Source organism: Phallusia mammillata, chromosome 3 (assembly GCF_965637545.1).
Source record: "Phallusia mammillata chromosome 3, kaPhaMamm4.hap1.1, whole genome shotgun sequence".
Taxonomy (NCBI): domain Eukaryota; kingdom Metazoa; phylum Chordata; class Ascidiacea; order Phlebobranchia; family Ascidiidae; genus Phallusia; species Phallusia mammillata.
This window is the reverse complement of record NC_137254.1, coordinates 24,570,465-24,586,118: the sequence shown is the minus strand read 5'-3', so window position 1 is coordinate 24,586,118 and position 15,654 is coordinate 24,570,465. Positions and strand designations below refer to the sequence as shown.

The 15,654-nt window shown below is 41.2% G+C and overlaps 2 protein-coding genes and 1 long non-coding RNA gene across 5 annotated transcripts; all 3 read left to right on the top strand.

Moving 5' to 3' along the window:
* Positions 1 to 78: 78 nt before the first annotated feature.
* LOC145220226 (uncharacterized) lies at positions 79 to 1,822 on the top strand. 2 transcript variants are annotated; one of them, XR_013858040.1, is made up of 4 exons: positions 81 to 313; positions 470 to 1,299; positions 1,465 to 1,657; positions 1,720 to 1,822. It is a non-coding gene; the product is annotated as an uncharacterized LOC145220226 (long non-coding RNA). The 2 variants fall into 2 exon arrangements; XR_013858039.1 differs by having other exon boundaries at positions 79 to 313; positions 1,465 to 1,822.
* Positions 1,823 to 4,478: 2,656 nt separating this feature from the next.
* Positions 4,479 to 8,653, top strand: LOC145219869 (uncharacterized). Its single transcript, XM_080087177.1, has 2 exons — positions 4,479 to 8,130; positions 8,296 to 8,653. The coding sequence occupies exon 1, from the start codon at positions 4,479 to 4,481 to the stop codon at positions 7,815 to 7,817; it is 3,339 nt and encodes a 1,112-aa protein (XP_079943303.1). The 3' UTR covers positions 7,818 to 8,130; positions 8,296 to 8,653.
* A 956-nt stretch (positions 8,654 to 9,609) lies between these two features.
* Positions 9,610 to 15,636, top strand: LOC145220223 (translocation protein SEC62-like). 2 transcript variants are annotated; one of them, XM_080087496.1, is made up of 9 exons: positions 9,610 to 9,721; positions 11,845 to 11,956; positions 12,028 to 12,133; positions 12,621 to 12,681; positions 12,877 to 13,008; positions 13,483 to 13,627; positions 13,903 to 14,034; positions 14,611 to 14,766; positions 15,140 to 15,636. In XM_080087496.1, the coding sequence occupies exons 1-9, from the start codon at positions 9,689 to 9,691 to the stop codon at positions 15,343 to 15,345; spliced, it is 1,083 nt and encodes a 360-aa protein (XP_079943622.1). In that variant the 5' UTR covers positions 9,610 to 9,688; the 3' UTR covers positions 15,346 to 15,636. The 2 variants fall into 2 exon arrangements, with proteins under 2 accessions (XP_079943622.1, XP_079943621.1); XM_080087495.1 differs by lacking the exon at positions 9,610 to 9,721 and adding an exon at positions 11,154 to 11,396.
* The last annotated feature ends 18 nt before the right edge of the window (positions 15,637 to 15,654 follow it).

Sequence of the window (15,654 nt, the reverse complement as noted above, 5' to 3'; positions counted from 1 at the left end):
GTCTCTTGTACCAACTTTACATGACCTTAACTGACTTTTTTTAAACAACTGCAAATGTAGGTTGATTTTCAGACATTGCAACCGTTTAAGTTTCAAAGTTACAGTTAGAATATCTGTTTGGTTGTTTATAGTTGTAGTTTTCAAGCGATGCAAAAATGACCAACGTATCTGCCAACAAAGAGCTGCTTTGCACGATTGTGGATGTTTTCAAAGCAGACGCGTAAACCCTTTGCGATAAGGATCTTTGACACACCACAAGCGACGTGGGTCACCTGTGGAATTTATATTTGGTAAAAAGTCCAAAAACAATTGGGTAGGTGGAACAAATCTGTCTCAAATAAATTTTTGGTTATGTTTTAATACACGAGTTTTATTTCTATTTTAATTGGACTGTTTGTTCGAAATAAATTTATTAATGGGCTTCAAAAAACTCTTGTCACAATTTTTAAGTGATATTTTTTATTTCTAGACGGTGATATTTTTTCTGCTGCCAAACTGTTTTTAAGTGGAAGTACTCCAAGTAAGCTATGTTCTATGTCGTAGCTACCTCAATCACCGATTGTGTTTATTGCAATGGTGGCAACTGAAGAACTATTTTTTGGAAGGGTAGATCTTTTTTACTGACAGCCTAATCCTTGCAGTTCCTATTCATGTAACAGCGCGTGTCGTTTGTAATTTTTACCTATCAGCCACTTAGCGTTGTTCTAAGGTCGCAACACGGCCGAAGATAAGATAAAACATTGACCCGAGAACTGCCCCATAACCGGGAACCTTCCATTATCCACGAGGCGCATCGCTACAATTGAATACAATCGGCGGATACGTTAAAAGGCGGCAATATGGACGAAGATAAATGAACTCGGCGACTTGGGCAAATCTTTTCTTTCTGCAAAGCACCACTTACTTAGACGTCGTCTTTTAGGCCTGCACCTGCGTCCCAGACACGGTTCAAGGCCATAAGTCTGCCACTAGAAGTAAGTATTTGGGATTGAAAGGGCTGGTTTGGCGATCCTGGTGAAACTCTTCGTTTTCAGCCAGACTTTTGGCCCTTGGTTGCATAAGTTCACACACCACTTGTTACATCTTATTTGCCAGTAATTGCAGATTTCTATTGATTCCCGCATTTCCTCAGTACAACTTGTGTTGTAATCTACGGCGTTGTGTGACGTAATAATGGACTGCCAGTTTTGTGTAATAACGCAACGTGGTTTAGTTCTTTTCGTTGCTGACTTCCGTGGAGCACGGTGCTGCGTCGGTTGAATTAGAAAAGGCTATTTATTGTCGTGTTGACGATTATTGGTGAGTCACTTTGTACATATGTGTTTAATGACTCCAAAATGTGAATTGTTGTAATGAATGTAATCTTAACCGCAATGACCTAATATGTCATTCGCTTTGTAATAGTTGTACTGTACGTGTAATTGGGTTTAGACAAGGTGCTTAAGTTGCATTTTGTTTACGCAGTACTTCTGTTTTATCTTCACGTGAAGCGTGACTTATTCTGTACTGTCGCCCAACATAGCTTGGTAAGAACTGTGTGTGACGTCATAAAGGCGCAGTGTGGTGATATATGTTATTGTATGTTTAGGTGTGTACCAGTAATTGATGCGAGTTGAATACCCGTGCTATTTACTCTCTCCGGTTACCACAACAGTTGGTAAGATTTGTGCTATATTTCTGCATTTAAAGCGCAGTGTGTTAATGTCATGCTTTATGCAGAAACCGATTCCGATACGTTTCCTAACGTTTCCTATACGTTTCCTATTCGTTTTCATCGTCCTACATTCAAAGAATTCGCCTAATAAGATCAGCAAAACATCTATCTGTGTGGACTGGTTGTTGGAGGCTATTAGGAATCGCGTTTCAATTCTCTCCTCGTGTGACGTTCCGCGCTATAACCGGGGCGCGTTCACGGGACGTTACATGAAAGTTTCAACTGTTCGTTGAACAGAACAATACAGTTGAAATCAAGTTTCAACTGGGTATTAAAGACAATCTGCAGTTTAAATCAAGTTTCAACTGCCTCTTGAAGTAAAGTTTAAACAGTTTGTTGAATGTTTAAGCCGTCCAAGATGAGCCAATCAAACGTTACAACTCCTGAAGCAGTCGCCGACTGTCGTCGACGTCTAAGTAATCAATATCTAGCCGCCGAGTGTCTGATGGCCGAATTCGATGACCGAGTTTCCCATTGGGTTCGTGAGGTAAATTCTCCATCTGACAGTGTTTTACCTGTTAACATAGCTAGCCCAGGTGGAAGCGGTGATAAGAGTCCACGGGACAACGACTCGTTCTGCGGACGGAGTAGGCGCTCTAGTTCTTCGACTAACAGTAGAACTAGAGTTAAAGTAACTACACAGCTCGCGCGTCTTGCAATTCAACAGACTGCACAGAAGCAGGAACTGGCAAGACAGCACGATTTGCGCCGCATTGAAGAGGAAGAGATAAAAAGGCGGGAAGAAATCCGTCGCGCTGAAGAAGAACAGCGCCAAAAGGACAGCATGGAAATGCTAGAACTGCAGCACCAGCTACAAGCCGCAGAGGTTGAAGAGAAGGTTTGGGACGAGATGTCAGGAAACACGGAGTACGTGACGGTGAAGGAAGGTTCTGGTAAATCGACCACGCCACCCCTGGAGGAGCCGCTCGGGGATCAACGCCGCGTATTGTTCACGTCACCGCCTGTCACGTCGCAGCGAAGCCCTCCTGATCAGCGGTATGTGGTTGACTATGTTGCTCCGTCAGAGCCCCTGTCCCAATATGCGCCCAAAATTAAATCTTCGTTTGACGAAAGAGGTTCGTTCACAGCAACAAACCCAATTGTAAATAGTATTTGTACATATGATTCGGTCAAGCCAACTGGCGTGCATGACAATGAGATTGCATCACTTGTAAAGCACATAAACAGACCGAAGCCTAAAGTTCTCGTTTTTGATGGCAATCCAATGGACTATTGGAAGTTTGTCCGCAATTTTGATTCTCGTATCGACGACAAGGTCGATGACGACGGCGCCAAATTGTCGTATTTGGCGCAGCATTGTGATGGCAAAGCCCGTAAATTGATTGAACACTGCTTTAGACTAAAGGTAAACGGGTACCAACAAGCGAGACAGTTACTGTACGACCACTTTGGCAAGTCACACATAATCGCTCATGCATGTGTGAGGTGTGTTGTCAACGGTCCAGAATTGCGACCGAACGATGCTGCTGGTTTAAGCGAGTTTGCGCAGTCGCTGCGCGATTGTTTACTTACACTTTCAGACATTGACGAGCATTCCGAGATGAATAATTACCCTACGTTGATTGCTGTTGTGAATCGTCTACCGTTTAAGATGCAGGAGGCTTGGAAACGGCGTGTTGAGAAAATCCTCAGAGATACTGGCCGTGAACCTTTGTTTGAGCATCTTGTCGACTTTGTGGAAACTGAGGATCGGATTGCAAATTCGTTGTTCAGCCGCATGCTCGATGAGCATCGCAACGAAGCTAAGAAGGCGAAAGGTAAAAGTAGTCATGTAAAGGCTTCCAGTCATGTCGTTGTAAGCGAACAAGAATCTAGGCCGAAGGTTCGTGCCGGACCTTCCCATTTTCCCACTACCCCGTTGTGCCAGTGCTGTTCGGGAAACCACGTGCTTGCTAAGTGCGAGGAATTTAAATCCCTTCCTTACCGCGATCGTCTGCGCGTCACCCGGCGCCGTAGACTCTGTGATAATTGTTTCAGATTTGGGCACTTTGCCACTAAGTGCAACAGCCCCAAAGCGTGTACCGTGAGGGACTGCAATGAAGCCCATCACACCTTGTTGCATCCGCCAGAGAAGAGAGAGGACGAGTCTCCTGTCAAAGGACCTGCGCTGGAACGGACAGTTTGTTCGGTTGTGTCGGCGATTGGAAAGGACTGTCATGCTTCCTCTGGTAGACAGAGCGTCAACTTGATGATGGTTGCGGTCAAAGTCCGTGCTAACGGTAGGGCTGTTAATACATACGCTCTTTTAGATACTGGCTCGGGCATTACCTTGTGCGACAAGAAACTGGCAGATAAGCTTGGGCTGCAAGGTGAACCTAGCAACGTGACGCTTAAAACGATCAACGGGGACAGTCGCAGGCGCAAGGGCAAAAGAGTAAATTTATCTGTTGCTTCGCTTGATGGCTCCACAACTGTTGAACTCCCCGAGGTGTTCGCTGTTGATTGTCTGCCTATTACCGCCAACAAGTTTCCGAGAAACGCGGAATTAGATGCGCTTCCACATATCAGAGACCTGTCATTCCCACAGGTAGATTGCAGTGAAGCTTTGCTGCTCATCGGGCTGGACGTTCCAGAGGCCTTTCTCGTGCAAGAGGTACGAAAGGGAAAACCGAAGCAACCTGTTGCATTTAGAGTTCCACTGGGATGGGCATTGGCAGGACCTGTCTCTAACAAGTCAACTGATTTGTTTTCCGTCAACTTTACTCAAGTTGCCAATGATTCGCTGCACGAGAAGTTAGAGCGAATGTGGAAGACCGACTTTCAAGATACTAACGCCGACGCGATGCCTATGTCGCGTGAAGACCGGTACGTCTTAGATAAAATGAAAACCAGTGTGCAATTCAAGCAAGGTCATTATGAGTTGCCGTTGCCATGGCGCCCGAACGCACAACCGCTTCGGTGCAACCGGGACATGGCGCTAAATCGTTTGGGTTCTTTGGAACGTCGCATGAGACGCGACGCCGTGCTACGCGATGCGTATACAAAGACGGTACAGGGTTACATAGCTAAGGGCTATGCCGAAGAAGTTCCAGATGAGAAACAGTCTGCAGAGGTAGTATGGTACCTGCCGCATCACCCTGTTACAAATCCACACAAGCCCGGGAAAGTACGGGTAGTTTTTGACTGTGCTGCCAAATACCGCGACCAGTCGTTGAATGATGCTTTACTCCAGGGTCCGGATCTGACCAATTCCTTAGTAGGAGTTCTTTCAAGATTTCGGATGGAAAAGGTAGCTCTTGTCGCCGACGTCGAGGCCATGTTTCATCAGATACGTGTGAAGCCGACAGACTGCGATGCGCTTCGGTTCTTGTGGTGGCCTGATGGCGATGTGTCGAAGAAGCCCACCGCGCACAGGATGCTCGTTCATATGTTTGGAGCAACTTCTTCCCCTTCCTGCGCGAGTTTTTGTCTTAAACAAGCCGCTAATGATCTGCGAAGCGAATTTCCAAAGGAAGTCGTCGAGACGGTAGAAAAGAATTTCTACGTTGACGATTGTTTAAAATCCGTGTCGACTGAAGCAGAAGCAGTTCAGTTGGTCAAAGGTATTTGTGCACTTCTCAAGAAGAAGGGATTTCGGCTAACCAAGTGGCTTAGCAACAGCGAGCGAGTTCTCGCGTCTATTGATGAAGAGGAACGGGCTAAATCGGTGAAGGAGCTGGACGTGGATGGTTCCTCGTGCGAGAGGGTACTTGGCGTTCGATGGAACGTTTCTTCGGACGAGTTCGGTTTCAATGTCGATGTAAAGCAGCTTACAGCCTACACCAGAAGGTCAATCCTGTCGGTGGTAAGTTCCTTATACGACCCTCTTGGCTTTGCAGCGCCTGTGATCGTGGTGGCAAAGACGATGCAAAGAGATCTCTGCAGAAAGCAGCTGGGATGGGATGACGTTCTTTCCGATGAAGACTCCGAATCGTGGGCAAAATGGTTGCAGCAACTACCGCGGTTAGGAGACGTCGTTCTGCCAAGATGCGTGAAGCCCCACGATTTTGGTAAGGTGCGAAAAACGGAATTGCACCATTTTGCAGATGCGTCATCTACAGCTTACGGTGCGGTGACCTATCTGAGGCTGGTAGACGAGCGAGGATGCATTCACTGCTCGTTTGTAATAGGCAAGGCACGCGTTGCCCCCCTGAAGACATGTTCGATTCCCCGCTTGGAGTTGACGGCGGCCGTTGTTGCAGCGAAGTTGGATCAACTTGTAAGAAAGGAGCTGCAACTGGACGAATGCCAATCCGTGTTCTGGACGGATTCGACTGCGGTTCTTCAAAGTATTCGCAACTGCAATAAGCGCTTTCCAGTGTTTGTTGCAAATCGCTTGGCCAAAATCGAGGATGTTTCCCGGCCTAGTCAATGGAGACACGTCAGCACCAAGGTAAATCCAGCGGACGAGGCGTCTCGTGGACTCAGTGTGAATAAATTCCTTAGGTCCAGCCGATGGCTTACTGGACCCCAGTTTCTCTGGGAGCAAGAAGATGGATGGCCTACCTGTCCGGACTTGTCGTCATTGCCAATCGAATTTCTTTTGTTAAAGAAAGAAACTCAAACCGTTTGTCTGGTCGCCAGCGAATCCGCTACGGATCGACTCATTGCCAGATACTCATCACTCAATCGGCTGAAAAGGGCTGTAAGCTGGTTGCTCAGATTCAAATCGATGTTGATGTCAAGGAGGTTTCCTGCCAAGTATCAAGCACCTACTGGCCAACTGACCGTTGTTGAACTCAAGGCTGCCGAGCTTGAGATTGTAAAGTATGTGCAGAGACGAAGTTTCCCAGACGTTATGGCTGCGATGTCAAAGGCCAAAGGCGAACCTGTTCGTTTACCAAAGAAAAAGAGGGCTCTTGGAAAGCTTAACCCAATTCTTGTCAATGGAGTTATGAGAGTTGGTGGAAGGCTCGAGCGTGCATGTGTCGAGTTTGATGTGAAGCATCCGATGATTCTTCCATACGACCATCGATTTACAGACCTGGTGATTATGCAGCAGCATGACGAGGTTGGCCATTCTGGAATGGGACACACATGGTCGTCTCTCAGGCAACGCTACTGGATCATCAAAGGAGGGGTAGCGGTTCGTCGTGTTCTCGGCAAGTGTGTTTCCTGTCGACGAAGAAATGGCTCTCTGGGCAAACAGATGATGGCAGACCTTCCTGCTGCGAGACTGCAGGCCAATAAGCCGCCGTTCTCAGTGGTCGGTGTCGACTACTTTGGACCTTTCCTTGTGAAGCAAGGACGAAGTGAGGTAAAGAGGTACGGGTGCATCTTTAGCTGTTTCTCCACCAGGGCCGCGCACATCGAGATAGCGCATTCACTGTCTACGGACTCCTTTATCGGAGCTCTCCGACGTTTCATCGGTCGTCGAGGACGACCAGACCAGATCTACAGCGACAACGGCACAAACTTCGTTGGAGCTGAGCGCATCCTGCGCGAAGAGCTGAACAGGTGGAATCAAAGGCAGATCTACAAATATCTGCAACAACGTGATATTGCGTGGAGCTTCAATCCTCCCACTGCCAGCCACATGGGTGGGGTTTGGGAGCGAATGATACGCTCTGTGCGCAAAATTCTCAACGCTCTGCTTTCGGAGCAGACATTGTCCGATGAGAAATTGATGACGCTGATGGTGGAGGTCGAGGCCATCCTGAACTCTCGTCCCTTGGTTCCGGTGACGTTCGATTCGAAGGATGAGGAGCCCCTTACACCAAATCACCTACTGCTGCAACGTGCAGCGCCGAATATGTCCCCTGGACTGTTTACGGGGAAGGGCTGTTTCCATCGTAACCGTTGGCGCCAAGTACAATACTTGGCCGACCAATTTTGGCGGCGATGGTCGCGCGAGTACCTGCCGACGCTAATGCCCAGATCGAAGTGGGCAAATGGACATTCTAATTTCACGGTCGGCGACATTGTGCTTGTAGCGGATGATAATCAGCCTAGGAGCAAATGGCTTCTGGGTCGCGTGACCGATGTGCTTCCTGATCGGAAGGGAGTAGTGCGTCAGGTGATCGTCAAGACTCACACTGGATCACTCAGACGCCCAATTGCAAAATTGTGCTTGCTATGCCACGACGACGCGATGCGTGATTAGTTGTGTTCTTTTTGTGTTCGCAATTACTGCCGATGTTTGTGTGTTGTGTTGTAAATGTACTCCTTGGATTCGTACATTGTGGGGGGGTATGTTACATCTTATTTGCCAGTAATTGCAGATTTCTATTGATTCCCGCATTTCCTCAGTACAACTTGTGTTGTAATCTACGGCGTTGTGTGACGTAATAATGGACTGCCAGTTTTGTGTAATAACGCAACGTGGTTTAGTTCTTTTCGTTGCTGACTTCCGTGGAGCACGGTGCTGCGTCGGTTGAATTAGAAAAGGCTATTTATTGTCGTGTTGACGATTATTGGTGAGTCACTTTGTACATATGTGTTTAATGACTCCAAAATGTGAATTGTTGTAATGAATGTAATCTTAACCGCAATGACCTAATATGTCATTCGCTTTGTAATAGTTGTACTGTACGTGTAATTGGGTTTAGACAAGGTGCTTAAGTTGCATTTTGTTTACGCAGTACTTCTGTTTTATCTTCACGTGAAGCGTGACTTATTCTGTACTGTCGCCCAACATAGCTTGGTAAGAACTGTGTGTGACGTCATAAAGGCGCAGTGTGGTGATATATGTTATTGTATGTTTAGGTGTGTACCAGTAATTGATGCGAGTTGAATACCCGTGCTATTTACTCTCTCCGGTTACCACAACAGTTGGTAAGATTTGTGCTATATTTCTGCATTTAAAGCGCAGTGTGTTAATGTCATGCTTTATGCAGAAACCGATTCCGATACGTTTCCTAACGTTTCCTATACGTTTCCTATTCGTTTTCATCGTCCTACATTCAAAGAATTCGCCTAATAAGATCAGCAAAACATCTATCTGTGTGGACTGGTTGTTGGAGGCTATTAGGAATCGCGTTTCAATTCTCTCCTCGTGTGACGTTCCGCGCTATAACCGGGGCGCGTTCACGGGACGTTACACCACTGCTTTGTGTACATACGATTTGGTTGAAGCAAAAAAAAAAACGAAAAATCATAACGTGTCGTGATAAAAATTAGATGATATGCCAATAAATTACTCAAGTAACGACATAAATGTTATTTCTGCACTGCCTAATATGTTTGCTTAACTTCGAACTTGAATCGTGTCCCGAACCCAACACGAACTAAAAAGGCTTCGGGTTGTTATAAACATCCCGTTGCACCGTATTTGTCTGCTATTCTTATTACACTTTGGTAAGGTGATTAATAGATTTTTTTTCCAAAACGGCGTTTTAGGGATTTTGTGAAAATAATAAATGGACTGCAAAATGTGTGTGTACAATTGCAATAAATTTGTCAGTATTTTTTCCATAATCAGCATTCAAGCATAGGCTAGACAGTGAACTACGTTAATTGCATTTGCCAACGTGTACCTTCAAATAAATTGTTGTCATATGTGGGTTACTGATAGTTATATTTACGGCAAAAAATATTTTGCATGCTATTAGTCTTAACATGAATGATTTTTATTAAACTTGCAAAATTCCTAAACGCATGTGTGTTTTTAAAAATGCAGTTTTTTATAAAAAAATAAATATCATTTTTGTCTTAGAAATGATTTTAGCCTTTTTGTGTAGACAATTACGTTTGTCTCATCCGAATTTGGCCATCTTAATTTTGGTTTATGTTAGGGGGTTATTTGGTTTAACGAGTATGTGGCATTTTTTTTTATTTCAGTCAAGCTTTTGTAAACAATGCAGTCTCCATAAGTGTTTTTTTCTACTGCTTAACAATTACTCAATCAAGATTCTATTTTCAAGCCTCACATTTATTCTGTGTGAAATCATAACAAATTCACAAAAAGTGTTTTTTTGGTTTTAGAATTTATTTTGTGGTTCTTAGATATTTCTGAAAATAAACAATTCGCCAAGAATGTCTAAGAGGAGGAAGAACAAGTTTGATGCGGTACTAATTATTCTTTGTAAATATTTAATGATTGTTAGTTGTGTAGTATAACAGTCATCCCAAGTTTACAAAACAAGTACCGGTAATATTACTAACATGTTCACTGAACCTTGTGACTAACCAATTATTTTATTTTGGTACACAGCTAGGGCATATAATTGAATTCCAAGTTAAAGAAAGTTTAAGTGTATAATAATTGTAGTTTTGAAGATTTCCAGGCTTGAACATTTACTATTTTTGGTGAAGGAAATGACCTAATTTGACTAGTTATACTTACTGTAATAATATATCATTTTGTACATCAATGTAATATGAAACACTGTATTTTTGGCACATTATCAGAAAACAGAAAAAACAGTTTCTAAATCATGACCTACAAACCAGTCTGCAGAATATGGCATTTTCCGATGAGATCTCGTGCCTGCACCCGTAAGTTCGCGTGCAAGACCTATCTCAGCAGGCGCAAAGCAAGTAAAAGAGGTCAACACAGCCCAATTAAACGCCTTTGGTGCAAAATTTGCATGTGCAAACCAAAAAATTGGCATGCAAAAAATTTTTTTTTCACAAAAAATCACGCATGCACCTGCCACATTCTGCAGACTGGATAGTCTTCGTAGAAAGAGCAGCTGAATTTAACAGGATCTTGCCATTGTAGATTGTTGGTGATCAACTGCACCAACTATAGTAGCTAAGTTTGCAAAGTTGAGAACTACACTTATGCCAAAACAAAAACAGCATTTGATAAATTCCGCGAACAAATTTAGGTTTACTACATTTACAAAGTATTATTTTCTCATTTACCCAAGCTGCATAAATCTTACACGTTAAATAAGAATATAAATTGCATCATTGTTTATATTGATTTCATGGCGTATATATAGGCCAGTTTTGCAACATTTGCTTTGCAGTCTGTTTCATGGCACAGCAAAGTTGTATCAGATAATTTTTTTTTTATCCTACTCTACATAGTTTATACAACATACTCAAAACAAAGTTTTTGACAAAAATATATATTGTCATGGTACACATATATATATATCTAAAACCACTGCATAAAATGCGATCCTAAACTCAACAAAACAAACCCTAACCTATTCTCTGTACCTAATGCTAGCTGCTGGCTGCAGACGTTATTGGTAGATTACTATGTGTGCCAAAACTATTATCCAGCCACATGATATTAAGCAGAAAGCATATGGCCAGCTTTTAGACAGGATGTTGGTTTAAAGTGGAAAGCCACTCTTTCGTACAGTATTATTGTAGGCTTTTTGAATTGTTTTTGTAAGTAGAAAACACCTGAATTTAGATAAACACCCAGATTGTTGAAAAGTCTTTTCCGCTACAACACAAATAGAGTTTTTAAGGCAGTTGGATTGTTTTTCTGGTGTAAGGATTTCAGGCAGCAAATTCCGAAGCTTTTTAATCACTTCCTTCCTTTAGTTTAGGCTCGACTATAGTGTGGGTACAAGTCATCCACACAGGCTGTTGCCTCTTTAGTATTATATAGTTAGATGAGAGCTTGGAGGCTTGAAAAGCTTTTTGAAAAGTAGTAAAAAGCCAGGTTTAAGCTGCAATGGCACAATTTTTGGGTGTTCCTGTTTTACCGGATGTTAAAAAAGAGGCAAATGAACCTGATGTTGATAAAGCATGTAGGGATGCCATGGAGACCAAAAAGGTGTTAATTAAATGTCATGGCATTTACTAGTATATACTTTGTGCAATTATTGTTTTACTAGAAACGAACAAGCCAGTATATTTGTGTAAAACATAACGTTTCGACAATCAACTTTTGTCATTGGCAAAAGAATTAATGTAAAACCAAGCAGCACGTAAAACCAGAAAAAAAGGCGATAAACAAGCGCGAATGACTGGCAAAACATGTAGGCTTGTTTGTTTCTTGTTAGAATTTTTAAAACCATGAATTGTGTACCTATTGTTTTTACGTTCCTCATTTTTTTGTAACTTATCGTTTTACCAGTTTGTTATCTTTGCCAAAGTTCAACTGTATTTCTATTATACATACAAGTTTATTTATGCGTTGAATTATATTTTTTGGGTTGTTGTTATTATGACTTCTCAAACTGTTTTGTCAACAAAATTAAGGCCTTATTTCTTGTGTTCAGCTTAAATACGAACAACCTGGTAAAGAAGAACAGGAGATGGCAAAACATGTTCGATTTAAAACACCAAAAAAGACTACAGTTATGCAGAAGGAGAACATTGAATATTTTGTAGGTGAGATATCATTTAAAATTCTTTAAATTTTAAAATCAACTTTTTTTTGACTTTTTTTTCTTGTGTCACAGGGTCAAAAGCAGTTGACACGTTAATGAAGTCGAAGTGGGCTAAAACCACCACAAAGCGAGGACCAGTGTTCGTTAGTCGTGACGATGCTATTGCCTTTATGGAAAAGTTAGTCAGTCAAATTTAATTTGATCCGGTTAGCTTATTAAACCTTTGAAAAACTATACATAAAAATGACAATAACTGTGCATTAATCTCAAGTTTATAGAGGGTAAACCCTTATGAAGGCGACCTGTATAAGACATAGAAACGTCGGAATAAAAACGCATTTGCCAGAAGAGCTCTATAAACTTGATATTATGCCTTATAGCTTTTATATAGCAATAGCTTTTATATAGTGTAATAATCAGTTATATTGCACTTGCATTATGGTTTGAAGGCCAAAATGTGGTTGTTGTTTTAAAAACTCTACTATTATGCTCCTAAAATCTAAAATTAATTTGATTCCTTAACATAACAATAAAAATGTATTATTTTAACAGAATGTTTTGCTGTTGTGACAGAGATTTCTATTATCAATTTTAAATCTAACTAGTTACTATTACTGATGAAAAGAAAACCAAAAAAAAACATGAAAGTAAATTTTTTTTTAAAGGTTACTTTCAAGCAAATTATTTTATCGAGCTGAAAAAGTTCCCAAGCTTGATAAAGAAGAGGTAAGAGTCAAATTGTAAACAAATTGAAGCTAAACTATGTGCTAAAGCATAGAGTTAAATCAAAAAAAGATAGTTGCATTTTATAACTCAAGTTGCTACAACAGTAAGTTTTTGTAATTCTGATCAAGGTAATTTTATAAAGTTTTAACTTATACCAAACATGTGGTCACTAAACTATGATATCCTCATTTTCAGAAAAAAGGAAACAAGAAACAAGTCGAGGAAGAACCAAAGTCCACAACAAGAAAGAGAAAGAAAAACACAGAGGAAAACAAAGAAGAAAAAGAAACCAATGGAGAAGAGTCAGATAAAAAGCCTGACACCAAGGTGTGAAAACTTGTAAGCTTGTGCTATTTATTGGGCAATGGAAATGCATACCGATGAAACTCTTTGAATACTGCTAAATAGCGAACAGTCCTTTTTCGCTCAACTGGCAATTTTATGTATCTGGTTTGAGGTTTCAATGTCTCATTCAAGGCGTCTTTATCAGGGTAATGACACACTACCCACACATTTGTTCCTATAACACCACAGAGTGATTGATTATGCAGCAACTAATAGTTCAAAGCTAAAAAGTTGAGACACAACTGCCTTAGTCAGTTAAGCTTTAACATAGCCCAATCCCTACATCAGTGATGGTGTTTTAGAGCAGGTTTTTTTTTTCAGCAAACCACTGCTAATAAATAAAATGTTTTACAGTTCATTTTTTATGTTGTGATTAACTGTATCTGTTTTTTTCAATAATTTCAAAATCTTGTCTTTTAGCATGTTTGTAAAATTATGTTTACACAAATTGTATAGAAAGATGAAGAGAAGAAGGAAGGCGAAGAGAAGAAAAAGAAAAAGCGCTACAAGCTTCAAGTGCATGAGGAACAGATATTTTATGATTCTTCCGATATTTATGTGTGGATGTACAATCCCTTGCACCCAAATACACTATTAAAGGGTGAGCGTCGATATCTATACTGTATAGTTCTTTTCTGGTTGATAAGATACAACAAATATTCTGTTTGATAAGATGCAACATTTATTTACAGGAACTAAAGGGTTCAGGGTAAACTGTTGTATTTTCTCTACAGTTCTTCAACAATCTCAAGTTTTTGTTACTGTTTTTGTAGCTCTAATTGGCGCAATATGAAAGCCGTGCAGCTGCATGAACAAACTAAATTTCACCGCATTCGTTTTGAGTTGGCCTAATACCATATTGATGTGCTTTTTCAGGCGGACTGTTGCTGCTTGGAGTTATAGCCGCCACACTCTTTCCACTGTGGCCCAACTCAGTGCGAATTCTCATTTACTATTTGTCTATCCTTGGTGGGATTTTTGTTGGTTCAGTGTTTGGTGTTGCAATATGTAAGTATATTGAATGTGCCAGCTGCTGTAACTTGCCAGCCCTTTGTATGTCTAAACCCAAGCGACATTTGAACTGTAATTTCGGCTTGGCTTTAGTTTCATACAAGCACTGCTATTGTAAATAGGAAGAACTTTGACCAGGTCCAAGTTATAGAGCAACGTTTACACCTTTCTCCAACTTTACAGGTCTTGTTTTTTCTATTTTAATATTTACCTTATCAAAGGGTGAAAACTGTGAACATTTCTGTTTCAAGATAAAAATTCGGCAAATGGTCTATTGCTACGGGTTTGTTTGACATCATGCGTCACACAGTAGCCCCCCTTGTAGTTTGGTCCTAGTGCTATTTACTTCCGTAAACTTCTGACCCAAAATCCCTACCCAATCCATTAGTATCCCTCTTTAGGTAAATCATTTAAGGAACCATATATAGGCTTAGTTTGACAGTATGTTCTTGCTTGCCTGCATTACTGGTGTCAGTTATGTACAGTTTTCAGCAGATGTTTAAACACAATTCATTTTGGATCATCAGAAAACAGGGAAAACCAGTTCTTACAGTTTGTTTTTGTCTCCTACAGTTCGCTCTCTTCTGTTTGTTGGTATATGGCTGGTGACGTTTGGAAAACATCACTTATGGGTTTTGCCTAATTTGTTAGCTGACGTCGGATTTTTTGACTCATTTAAACCATTTTACACACACGAGTATTTTGGACCAGAAAGCAAAAAATCTAAAGGTAAAGTGCATTTTCCTTTAGGTTGTTTTTTAATCTACTTTATAAATAAATTGTATGTGTTGAGAATTATGGTTTTTTGATTTGTTTTGCTCTAACTGCATGAGATTTTAGTTACAGTTAGACATATTGCTTTCAATTTCAAATCTTTTCGTGGGACGATTTGCATTTGAATATTGGAGACATTGGACTTGTATTTGGAATCTATTGAATTGATCAAACAAGCATGAACATTTGCTTCTGAATTTCAAGAGCATTTCTAGATTCAAATCAATTTTTAATCATTTCTTGTGCTGATTGATTGATCTGCTTGATTTTCAAGGCTTACTTCAGTAATATACCTTAAAAATAAAATTGTTTTTCTGACAAATTCTAGATAAGTCTTCAGATAACGAAGAAGAAGAAGAAAAAGACAACGAAAAAGAGGACAATGAGATGGAAGACAAAGACACAGCCGATGCCGCTGATTCACCTTCCAGTGACCAAAACTCTGACGACTCTGACCAAAATGGAAATGTTACGGACCCTGACGAACAACACTCTGAAGAATACGAGTTACTAAAGGCCGATCAGAAGTCATAAGGCATACTGGGTAGCAATAAAAAAATCGCTACACAGTGCAAAGATATAGCTTCTACTGCCAACTATTAGCCTGTAGTTTCTGTATTCAACTCCATAAGCGTGTTTATTAACAGTTATACACTGAAGATTTTGTGTCCGCGTCAGTTTAACTCACGTCAAGCTTCTGTGTTCTTTTGTGGGAATTCTTGACACTAGAGGGAGGTATTGACCAGTCTGCTGTATTCATGTGCTTCTCCGTGACGGATTAAATCCAGTTGTTGTTTAAAATATACTATATGGCTCCAAAGGTGAGGCCGCTTTCCCATTGTT

Excerpts from the sequence above, each read along its gene's own strand:
- LOC145220223 (XM_080087495.1), top strand. The coding sequence starts at position 11,295 with ATGGCACAATTTTTGGGTGTTCCTGTTTTACCGGATGTTAAAAAAGAG. Across the intron at positions 12,134-12,620 it reads GCTATTGCCTTTATGGAAAA|GTTACTTTCAAGCAAATTAT; the intron begins GTTAGTCAGTCA and ends TTTTTTTTAAAG. Across the intron at positions 13,009-13,482 it reads ATAAAAAGCCTGACACCAAG|AAAGATGAAGAGAAGAAGGA; the intron begins GTGTGAAAACTT and ends CAAATTGTATAG.
- LOC145219869 (XM_080087177.1), top strand. The coding sequence starts at position 4,479 with ATGTGGAAGACCGACTTTCAAGATACTAACGCCGACGCGATGCCTATG.